We start from the raw sequence: 12,299 nt of genomic DNA on the forward strand, positions 1-12,299 counted from the left end.
TTTATTACTTTTGACAGGGAAAATTCAGCCAAACTCAACCTTGCCCAGAAATTGCAACAGCAGTGTCTTGGGAATTGTATGTACTACTCAGATTGTAGTTGCCTGATAACCTACATTTTGTAGGAGCAAATCCTTCTGGTTAATGAGTAAGCCCTGTTTGTATCAGATTTCAATACACATTAGTAGCCTAATTCTTGTTATTACGCTCACACCATGTACAAATACAATCTTTTGTCTGATACAAAGGGAAAAGGTCAGGAGACCATGATTATAGATGATTGCCACATCTATCCTATAATAAAAAAACCCAAGTCCTATATTATATGATGTGCAAGACCTAAAGAGGCGCTGTGGGTTATGGGTAGCAGTCGCTCTGCACAAGGAGGACACATTAGCTGCTCAGTGCTGCAACTGAAGAAAAGCAAAGCGTACTCATCTTTGATAGGTGGTCTTCCAAAAACCACAGCTTGGTCTAATCAGACTCCGACTCCAGCAAAGCTCTGATGGCTCTTTGCAGTTTTAATTATTTCTGTGCCTTCTTTCAGCTCTCTGTCCTCATCTCTGTCTCTCTTAACAACTTTAAGTTGTACAGAAATAATGATTAAAACAAATAACTAAGTGGGAAATACAACCGATTCTGCTTCTCCTAAAGTATATTTTGAGCTAAATATATTTCAAGTATTTACGATTTGAATGAAAACATAAATTACATGACAAATACATTCCCACAAAAATATTTTTTTAAAAAAAATTTTGAGCAAAGACTAATTTTAGGAAAGTATCCATGTGCAATGAAATGCATAGACTAGGATTCCCCAATTTGCTTCCAACATCTCCACTTGTCTCACTGACCATAAACGCACTTCAGCCTAAACCACTCTGAACTTGGTATAGGCTACAAAGTGAACTTTTCTGTACGTGCCAATACCTCACTCTTCCATGGCAGAGGTTTTTAATGGATGCCTTTGGATCCCTTCCTCTGAGGACTCCTCTCATTGTTCAGGTATTAACAGCTCTCTGCACAACATTTTTGTCAAGAATGGAAGGGCTGTCATGTAAAGGTTCCTACTACATTCTCGCACTGTTTTTCTAATTCAATTTAATGCTTTTTAACACAGTTTCATTTCTTCTGATGTGTATCACACCACCTGGCACGGATCTACTAACGAAATTAAGTGTTCCGAGAGAGCATCCAGGTATGGTGCAGATAAAATCTCACTGGCTCTTGGCTGCAACACAGGTAACTTGCTCCTGATGCTCAGAGGGCAAATAAAATGTGGTCCTCTGTTGCACGATAAAGAAAGGCAACTGGAATGAGGAATGGACAAGGCTGCTTCTCTTAGACCAACCCTGACACATAGTACTGCTTCTATTGGCTCTTGCCAGCAAAGACCTTCCTCCACATGTGGCTTTGGAAGCAAATATCCAATGATATAGCTTTATACCTGTAACCAGGCAGTGAAACCTCTGCTCAAAATGAACAAACAGGAGAAAGACTAATAAAAGTTAAAGAGCTAAGATCAACAGCTATGGATTTCTGGAAGTTCTTTGGTCCTTAAGAATGTAAAGATTGTAATTTCCAATCATTATAAAATGCTGAGAAAGAAATACCCATCCCTGATTTTGAAGGCCAAAGGTAAATTATCAGGTTATCAACTCTGTGGGTGGTTATCTTGATGCTATTGGCTGTCAGGGCAATTTAGGCATTCCCTTGGGCTGGTATCATTTATGCCAGGAAACAGCTCAGCTGAGATTAAACAGAGAGGGTACCAAACCAACCTTTCATTCCTCTCTGAAGATGTGCTGTTTTCAAGAAAAAGCAATGTTCCTGTGCTAGGCTCAACAGTAGAAAACCAAGAATTGAGTAGCAATCTCTATGGAGGCAAATATTCTTGATGAGTTCACTTGGTATGTCTCAATATAAAACAGTGCATATTTCTCCAAGGCAGATATTTGAGCTGACCTTCAGTTCGCTTTCTCCTACCTAAGTAACCACTGAGATTCCCTCTCTTCAATTCCACTCCCACCCACTCCACCAAGTCCCCAGAAACATTTCAATAGTACTGGTTTTGCCTCGAAAGCCTGCTATTTCAAACACGTTTCAGTAAACACTTGATAGAAAAAAAGTTGTTTGACAATAAGCTATATAATGCAAATTAACGCAAATAGAAATTCAGAGGTGCCTGTATGTTTTCTATTGTCTGAAAAAAAAACAGACAGGTACAGAGGATGATACCAAAGCTCCCATGTTACCCCACAGGCTCTGGCAGCCACTCGACATCAGTGCTGGCATTTTTGTTGAGAAGCAGAGGTGCAGCCTGCAACGCAGTACATCAAAAACTGTAACTGAGAATTAACAGCTGAAATTGTTCAGCAAAACTGGCTCTGAAGCTTGTTAGCAGTTAAGATACTTTACAGTATACCACAGAAGACATTTGATATTTCCACTAATAACAACATTCTGTAAACTGGAAGATATTGTTTATACAAAAGTGTTTTCTAAGAATAGTCTGAATTTAAACATGCACCAATATTTGAACCCGTGGTGATACTTCATGCACAGATACCAGTTACAGTGCTCGCTTACACTCTCTGCTTTCAGAACCAAACTACTGGGAAACACAAGGAAAGAGTATGGTACTCACACATATCTGCCTTTCTCAAATTTCTCATTCTTACAATTTTTACAGAGAGCAAGCAGCACGGACATTCTTCACTCTGCAGGAAAATTACAAAGTGATTACCCGCATGAATATTAAATTGTTTATGTGTCAGAAAACATGCCCTCCCGTAAGTGTGTGCTGCAATTTTCAAAGCCATTAAAAAATTAAAACCATGTCTATGTAGAGTCAAAACAAACAAAAAAAAAGAGGCAGAAAAAGAGGAAATATATCTCTATGTAGGCTGTTGATGGGACAAATGACAGTAGAGTGGATAGCACAGTAAAATGGTTTTAAATGAAATGAATGATTGCATTACATGACAGGATATTTTAATTTAAAAGAAACCTTTATAAATAATTAAGCTGGAAAAATAAACTAGCAAAGAATGAGTGTGCATGAGAAACCCCTCCATTAAACGTCTGTAGACAAAACCAAAATAAGTAAGTTTTCAATTCTCTTGAATGGTTGAAATTTCACATGGAAAGCAGATAATCTTACTTAGTAAAAATTCCAACTTTCCATTTAAAACCTTGTCAGGAACTGCTCCCAGAAACAGCAGAGAGCAAATACATGAAAGGTTGTGAGGTGTTCAGCTATTGTGGTCAGGAAGAGGAAAACGAGGAAATACAAAGAACTGTTAAGAAACAGAAACAATCCATGGAAAAATGTATAATCGCGATGCTGTAGGTTTCAATGTCTTAGTTATGTTCAAAAGAATCATGACCCCAGAGGAAAATGAAACTGTTCAGTGAGGCACCACCAGCACAAGTGCAGCAGATTCTGCACAAAGGAAAACAACTTTGGAAGAGATGTTAACAGAACTTCCCCACCCAAACCAGATGCTGGATATTTGCAAAAAGCATCATTAGCTGAAATGTCAAGCACAGAAGGAAAGACAAATAGCCAGACACAACCCAAACAAATTATTAAACCTTGCAGATTTCACTACCTGAAACTTTAGCTATTGCTTCACTGGAAGTCATTACCTAATCCCTCTCCCACTCTCTCCTAGCAAAAAGACTCCATTAAATCCTTTCAGGGGATTATTTCACTCCTTTTTCCAGTTAGGAACTGACCCAGCTGAGAAGTTGGGTGCAAACTCCTCTATCACTTTTGAATTATGATAAACCAACCTTGGTCCATATTTTATGTCTCCAAAACAGGAGGGCATGTTTTAATGTCTTTTGTCTGGATTCAGGTTCTGGCTAGAACAATTAGCCTGCCCCCCATCACCAAGAAGTCTCTGCTCTTACTCTTTCTCACGAGGCTGCTTCAGTGGTTAAGGTCAGGGGGACGAGGAGCAAGGACAGTCCCATTCCTTGCTTTGTACATGTAGTTTCTGCACAAAGACCATTCCCAGACTCTGTTTGTTACTCTCCCCTCCTTTGAAAAGGAAGAACCTGTAGATTCCTGGTGGTTTTTTTAACCAGTTTGGTTAGGCATTCATGCTTTTTATTTGTTAAGCAACGGGGATCCCACATCTGAGGTCTCCAAGCATAGAATAGAATCATAGAATCATAGAATGTTTTGGGTTGGAAGGGACCCCTAGAGGTCATCTAGTCCAACCCCCCCGCAGGAGCAGGGACACCGCTAACTAAATCAGGCATACTTATGCTTACACACACACGTTATGGAGGGAAGCTCCATCATCTCCATTTTAGAGCAGGAGAAGTAGGGCACAGAATGATTTAATAACTTGCTCATAGTCAAACAGTGGGTTAATTTCAGAGCTGAAGAGAGGACAGAGTATGAGACTCCCTGGAGCCCAACAGGCAGTTTTAGGGCTTTCCCCACCTGGTTATGTTCCACAAAAAGAGTGATAACAACAAAAAAAAAAATCTCAGAGATTACGGACAAAAGCAGATCAAGATTTTCTTGGGTGTCAGCCAGGCACAAATGCCGAAGTAGGACTATCTTTGTGTCCGTGATTTTAGTCAGCGGCTTTCCTGCATACACCTGTACCAGGCGGCTGGTAGCGCAGCTACGGGGGCACAGCACCTGGCAGTACTCATAGCTGGCAGATGCTGCACTGTGGAAGAGCCCAATTTATGTAATGCTTGCATCAAAGCATAGATTCAGCCCAAATCCACAGCAAGCTCCTTTGAGGCACCTCAGACTGTTTCCCAGCCTGGATCACTCACTGCAGCTGAGCTTCCCTCCACCACCAAGTGTGCCTCCACAGGGCAGCCAATATCAGCAAAGCCATCAGTCAGCCTGACATAAGTAAATACATACATGAATTTGGGCTAACAGTTCCGAAGTCCTCTTCTAGGCACTAGTATCCCAATCACAAACCCACCTCAGGTCCATCTTCAGCTTCTGATGAATTATGGTCTGAATTTCCTCACTCTTACCTCATGAGCACTCCAGTATGATCCCATTGTGCTCCCAGCTGCATACAAGTCAGATACGAATGTCACTTCAGCATTAGAGACAACAGCTGGCAGTGACTTATGAAGTACCTCTGCAAACTTTAAGGAGGCACCTGCTCAGGACCAAGTGGCTTACCCATGCCCCACCTTCCTCATTGCCTGAAAGGGAAAGTAGGAAGGGAGAAGGGGAGGGATATTTGGTAGTTAAACACCAGAGGTCTGTGTTGGTGGAAGGCTGTACACACCAAGGTGCCAAGTGTTATTAGCTAATTAAGATAAGGAAGTGATAATACACAGCACTTATGCATGGACACCTATGAGCTGGCAGCCTAAGCAATGCACAAATCAGAGAAGATAATAGCAGATACCTGTAGGCTGGAGGAAAACAGAGTTCTACAGCACCCCAGTCAACAACCAAAAGTACTGCAGACAAAATAACTTTGGAAGACCTTCTATTTCAACAAAACATTATTTATTTTCCTTTTCTTGGGGGTAGGGAGGGGTTGAGTTGCTTGCTGGTAGATGTTTCCCCACTTTCATTCATATATTTGTCAGGTGGATTTACATTTTCCCACTTTCAGAACCCGTCCACAAACACAAAACTTCCGAGTAAACCAAGACAAAAAGAACACTTTCTCCTCCAAATTAAGGCATACATTGATTCATCTTAAATGCTAACATCTAAATGTTTTAAACATGATGCAGTGTCACCAAATTATGATATAAAAATGACACATTACTTTTCCATTTATGGCAGAAAATTGCAGCAGCAGATACGCAGGTGAATAGCTCTTGCACAGGTCCAGCTGCTCACACGCCCAGATGTCTGATACGAAATGACCGCTTGAGAACCGCAAGAGGTGACACTATACACTCACAGAACCCACGCCCTGTCTTCCCCTTCTACACTCATACAGAAAGAGGAAAACGCACAATAAAGAGAGTCAGTTCTGGCCTTACAACTTTTCATTGAATGAAAGTTATTTTTTTCAGCAATTATTTTAGGATTAGGAATCTACCCTCAATACTCTTCTGACTGAAGATATGAAGTGACACAAGATAACATTCCCATTAACGTTGGCAAAAAAAGACCCCGAATCAGGCAAGCAGCCTTGGCTATTTGTCCCAAAACTGAGAAAACTGGTCTGAAAGGGGCTAAACCTGGACTGTTTTGTTAGCTTCTGCAGAGGCTGAACTAATGTTTCCTGAGCTGTTCCCCTGGGAAAGTCTGACTTGGGGATGAAGGGCTGTGATAGCACCAAGACTATGGAAAATGATGTCCGCCCACAGGGGAAAAAAAACCCCACCAAACTCAACAAAGCACAACTCTAACTAAACAACACTAAGGAATGTCTAGTTGAGGTAGAGAAAGAAGTAGGAAATGGCTGGCTACCCCCAGACCAGCTGAGACACAACTACTTCTTGAATAACTCTAGGGGAAAAAAAAAGTGCAGACCGATCTCCAGGCCTCTATCACCTCACCTACCCAAGGGGAACTCTTATGGGAGTTCCACAGTAAGTGGAACTTACTCCACAGTAAGTGCTGCAGAGCATAGCACTGGAGGGAGCCTGTCCCAGACGCTGGCTGCCGAGTGCTTCTGCTAGAAGAGGACCTAGTAGTAGTCCCAGCACAGGCACCTGGGACAAGTTGTCCAGTGTGAATGTACAGCAAATGAAGAACCCAGTAACCCAAAAACGTTGTGCCAGTGTCTGAGAAACTTCTATTTCTGCTTTGGTTCAGGTTGTCTGAGATTTTAGGGTGCATCACAAATTCTGATGAGGGACATGCAGAAGGTGGAACAGGCTGTATGGGGGATCCTCAGAGAACTGTTTCCCTTGTCTCAGGAATACATGTTTTCTGACCAGCCTGAGGCTGGTAAAACCAGGAAGGAGGAGGTTCTCACCACTTACTATCAAATAGTCCACAGACGAAGTCAAGCAGAGTATCTAATCCTGACAAAAAAAACATCCTTGAAGAGGGCCAACAGCTGAAAATTGAAACTGAACCAGAGCCCACAGCCTTTGCAAAGCTGATGCAACACCCAGATCTTTGTAATAACAGGAGGACTCTGACAAACATGACAACACCCTCCCTCGCAGACATTAAGGATTTGGTCACGATGCCCATTTCAACAGTTCAGGTACCTTAATTTCAGGTCATCAGTGGCTTCTCAGATCAAAGAGGGGACAGAATTTTAGAAGTTGAGGTTGAAGTTGTCTATGTACATTGTTGGGAAATTTGTGGAGAGAAACAACTCTTGTATAGCTTTTGCCTACTTCTTTTAGGCCAGGCTACACAAGGAGGTGAGGGACTCCTGTGAGTCTCATACCGGCTAGCCTTTGACAAGCTGCCAGCACCTGCCTTTCTTTCACAATTCTTCTGTGGGACTGTGACCAAAAAGGCAGCAAAAAACCACTTTTCAACCAGCTCCAGTTCTAGAAAAAACTACCCATCCTTCTCCAGTAACTCACCTCTGAGCAAGAATTCATGCTGGAAACGGAAGCTGCTTGTCTCTCTCTGCTGGACCTTTCTTGGCCTTTAGTGTGTTTGAGAAGATTTCCCTCTCAAAACACCTGGGGGTTTGGGTTTGGTTTTTTTTAATCCAAACAGTAAATATATTTTTATAACATCTGAAACATGGTCCTAAGGGGCAAAGGATTTACTTATGAAATGTCCCATTAGCTGAAGAGGAAAAACTGTAAGGTGTTTATTCTGCTATATATCCACATTCAGGTATGCAATGATGGTTGATCCACATCCATGTTTTGGTGGGCAAGACTCTTGCTTCTTGGGAATGACACACAACTGTTTCCTGTGTTAAAAACTGGTCCCCTGTACAGCTTGAAGAGGAGCGCTGCTTTTTGTTAATGGGGTGCTCATCAGGTCCTGCATCAGACGTGTGCATGCATCGTTTCGTGCATTCCCAGGATAGGCATTTCTTTTTCTGTTCTTTGACAACTGAACTGGTGTTTGAGAGCTGTTATGGTTTTGCGCTATGTGTGTATAAATCAGCTTTTTCCCTTAGCCACTGCACTTCAATGTGCTTGTCAAATAACTAGTTAGACTGTGGCAATCATATAATCTTGATTTGTACTAGCAGATGTATTTTACATTTTATGGTTAACAACTGTGATGCAGTGAACAGAAAATTGGCATCTTACTCCATTTGTCCAGTGTGATTCTGTGTGTGCAATTACCATACATCCGTGCAATCCTCCTCATGTGCTGTTTCAGTAATATTTCAATTCACTACATTGAGCAAGCTCCAGATGATACTGAAGCTAAATTGCATTCCACGCACATGATCAGAGACAGAACACAGTTGATTGTGAGAGGAAATGGCAATGGTCCCTCAAAACATATTCATAAGTTTGACTTAATTTATAAGAATAGATGTCAAAGACCTAAAAGGCCACCATCTATGCATCCATCATCCAACACAAGTTTGAAAATTTAAATATCCTTCATAAGATATAGTTCATGACAGTTCATGACAAAAAAGCACCTGGGAAACAAAACTCTTAAAAGGTAGAACACTGTTTAATTCAAGTAATTAAAACCACATAAAATGATTTAAATTGATACTGCATGATTACCACCTTCTGCATCTGAAGAGGGATTTACGGATTTGCTACCAATGGTCCCAACAAAATACCAGCATATTTTGCAGATGAAAAAATACTAGCGACTAGCCACCAAGACAATAAGAAATCACAGAGATCACTAAAACTATTTCCCTATCACACGCAGCTGAATCTTTGCCTCTTGAGCATCACAGTGAGAAGGTGTTAACAACGTAGACTGTTCGATATGTTTGCTATCAGAACTCCTGATCAAAAAGCAGCTACTGCTTAGTAAACTGAACCATGTGGCTTTGAAACAAATACTTCAAGTTTTCTTTTTTTGAGAAGGCTACCTAGCTAGAAAAAGGTGGCACCTGCCAAGAACAGTGAAGTAGCTATTGTATTTGATAGATAGTTCTGTGCTGTCTTGAGAAACACTTAGTAAGAGAGAGCAAAATGCTGTTCAAGCAGAGAACTGTGCCTGTGATACTGGCTGGCTTGCAGCTTGTTTCTTCCGTGCCACAGCCGTGCGCAAGGCCTGAAGAATCATGTTCTCGTTGTTCATGATGTTGTAATTAGTCAGCTTCAGTAGCTTGTTGAAATCTTCTGCTTTCAGCGAGACCTCCCTTGTTGAGTATGGAGAGCAGAAACTGGAGATATCAACCTTGCCCAGTTCCATTTCAGCAGCACTACGTGACATGCCTGTCAAGGAAAAAGAATAAGGTGTATGTATAGTCCCAGGGAATTACAGTACTCTGACAGACTATGGCAGGAATAATTTGGAGAGGTCACAGATGCGACTGCAATGAAGACAAGTGTAGTGCTATGATCTCTGAAAAATCTACTTCTGAACAAATCCTACTGGAATTAAAAAAAAAAAAAAAAAAGGTGTCACTAAACATCATTCCATTGCAACCAGCACCTTCTACTGGCCAGCTCATGGCATGTTGTTTTATGTGGTCACAGGTGCTCATCTCAGGTTCCCCACAGGTTCTTGAATAGAATGTATACTAATGGTAAAAGGAATGGAGAGATGTATAAGACAGGAGGAAGCAGAATATTAATAGCAAGCCTGCATCTTAAATACTGGTCCATAAGGACGCTGTGACTGTATTAGTTTATGTAATATTGCTTTGATTTTACCAGCATATACAACCAACACATTAAACTGCCCAAACACACAGTTGCTCTCCATAGCACCATTCTACACTGTACAGGTAATTTTCCCCCAGATCTGACTGTCATAAAAATACATATACTGAAAAACATGCTTTGTTCTACACCCTAAAGTAAACATTTGGAGATCACAGGAAGAAATTAGTTCCCATTCCTCTACTTCACCAACATATTTCACTGAATTGCACTGAAACTCAAACTAAAGTTATGCACAAGATTTCACCTGTTTTTGCAAATAGTTTGCATCATCCCATTTTGCAATGTATTTGCTAGTAGAAAAAAGCAAACAAAGGATTTTTGTCTTGGGATGAGGAAAAAACATTAGTCAATAAAGTTAACTGGGTACTGTTAACTTACCAGGTGCTACATATCTTTGGAAGGTGTCATTCACTAGAGGAAAATAAAGCAGGAGAGGAGCTCCCGGGGTATCTGCACCATCGAACATGTAGCACTCTTTCAGGTTCTTCTCGTCATCCTTCAGCCCAATCCTGGGAAAGGGAATTCCCTGCTCCGAGAAGTATCTGCAAGCCTGCTCCAGGGGCTGGCCATGGCCCAACAGCAACAGCGTAAGGAATGGAAAAGATACCCAAGATCAGGTTGGTGCTGAAAGCCCAGTAATTCATGCCAACTTGCACAAAATAGACTGATAGCGCTGGACGTCTGGCAATAACTTGAGCACCTGCAGGCCGAGGGACTATTCTTCTGTTGCCTGAGGAGCTATTTGAAAATGGTCTTACAGGAAAACACCCAATATCAAGATGGTAAAGAGGGTTTAAATATGTATCAAGGCATGTCTCTAAAATGGGAATATGATTTAGGAGCAGAGCAGATTAATTCAAAGAGTGTTATAAAACATCATTAATTAAAGGAGAAATAAGTCAGAAAAATTTAGATCTAATCAAAATTAAATTTGTGGCCCAAGACAGTAAGTTTCACAATGAAGTTATAGCAGTTTATTTAACAGTATAACTTGTGAGTTCACCTCAACAGATTTTAACAGGGTTTTGAGACCAACTTACCCATTTCTATAACTTTGAATTTTAGAAATAATGAGATTTCAAGTTAGCGTATTTTAGGCCTCAAAATATAGCACTGAAAGCATTCATCAGAAAGCTCATTTATGATGACCAACTTTGTTAAGTTATCTAACAAAACACTGAAATGCCACCTCGATTTGTTTGAATTAAATACTTCTAAAATACTTCAGATTACAAGACAGAAATGTAATACAAGTTACTACGTATGGTCTTTTTCAGCTATAGTACAGAGACTTTTCCTTTTTTTTTTTTTGTCACATGGCATCACAGTGTAAGAATAGCGTTAAAGTATCTTCCACTTGAGAAAATGACAGAACCTTAACCAGTAAACTTCGTGTTTTCTGTGGTGCCTTTCTGGGACAGGTTTACAATTACAAGTATATATTTGGAAGTCTAAATCTGTCTTTTTACATGGTGAATACCACTTTCACACTCTACCTAGCCATTTTAACCAAATGAGATTTCTGCAAACATAGTAAATGCATTTGTTATCTTACTTCAAGCTCACTCTATAAGAAGAAAAATCGTATTTAGTAAAAGAGATATAAATAAAGATGAAGAAATTCAGACAGAAATACAGATTAAATTCAGCATCTGAGTCACAGAAAAAGTTTTCCCATCTATACTTTTGCTATAAAATCTTAAATATAGTTGTAATGGAAGTTGCATCTCAACCATCATAACCTCACCGTGCCAGTCTGTATTCCACTGGTGAAGCACTTAGAACTATTTCAAAAGTGGTTTGAGAAAACTAGAGATATTTTCCCATCTGGGAATTTCCATTCTTCTTCTAAGGTTTGGAAACTCCATGTTACTAAATTCCACTAAGTTTCACGTTTTACAGACACCTGTCTGAAAGTTGTGGAAAGCAAAGGAAAAACCATTACTACACAAAGACAGTTTTGAGGCTTCTCACCAAGATCTGTGATCCACCAGTGTAATTTAAGTGTATGATGACGTCCACTTTCCTCTCTGGTCTCATAAGCGGTGGGCAGCTGGTTTCAAAGAAGAAAGCTGCATCCACCAACTCCAGGTGCTCCGAGTTGCTTCTCAGGTCATTAGGAGAGGTGTCTAGCAAAGTGTCTAAAGAGAAAAAGATTCAGAGCTATTAGAAAACTGCAGAAAGACATCTGTCATTAGAAAGCAAAAGGAAGGTGAGCTTTTCTCCCGTCCAGGATTTTCCCTTTGATTTAGGATAGCATGCAGCAATCCTAAAGCTCCCTTCAGCCTCTCCACTCACATTTTGTTGGTCTTTCCAAACCCATGAACTGTACCAAACCCGTGGCAAGTTTTCCATATGTGCAGAGCCCCACCCCAGTGGTTTTCATCTCAGTTAGGACTTCCAATATCAGATGACCCAAAAATTGAACAGTTGTGTTACTGGAAGTGAAAGATGTGAGGAGTTACTTTACTCTCCCTCCCCTCGGCAAGCACTAACAACTAACCAGAAAACCCACTCAGTTCTCTTCAGGATGTACGAATGCCCC

General features: G+C 40.7%; 2 protein-coding genes across 2 annotated transcripts in view; both read right to left on the reverse strand.

Annotated features, from left to right (window-relative positions):
* Positions 1 to 5,044, reverse strand: part of LOC104127577 (cytosolic phospholipase A2 epsilon) — a 34,795-nt gene extending 29,751 nt beyond the window's left edge. The window contains exons 1-2 of the mRNA XM_009640258.1: positions 5,018 to 5,044; positions 2,646 to 2,718 (exon numbers count right to left, since the gene is read on the reverse strand). Coding sequence (XP_009638553.1) covers positions 2,646 to 2,718; positions 5,018 to 5,044 — 100 coding nt within the window. The remainder of the gene's footprint in view (positions 1 to 2,645; positions 2,719 to 5,017) is intronic.
* A 4,018-nt stretch (positions 5,045 to 9,062) lies between these two features.
* LOC104127550 (cytosolic phospholipase A2 epsilon-like) overlaps positions 9,063 to 12,299 on the reverse strand; it is a 25,213-nt gene continuing 21,976 nt past the window's right edge. The window contains exons 18-21 of the mRNA XM_035895748.1: positions 12,041 to 12,072; positions 11,729 to 11,895; positions 10,133 to 10,316; positions 9,063 to 9,301 (exon numbers count right to left, since the gene is read on the reverse strand). Coding sequence (XP_035751641.1) covers positions 9,063 to 9,301; positions 10,133 to 10,316; positions 11,729 to 11,895; positions 12,041 to 12,072 — 622 coding nt within the window. The remainder of the gene's footprint in view (positions 9,302 to 10,132; positions 10,317 to 11,728; positions 11,896 to 12,040; positions 12,073 to 12,299) is intronic.

Source organism: Egretta garzetta, unplaced genomic scaffold (genome assembly GCF_000687185.1).
Source record: "Egretta garzetta isolate BGI_Z169 unplaced genomic scaffold, ASM68718v1 scaffold526, whole genome shotgun sequence".
NCBI classification, from domain to species: domain Eukaryota; kingdom Metazoa; phylum Chordata; class Aves; order Pelecaniformes; family Ardeidae; genus Egretta; species Egretta garzetta.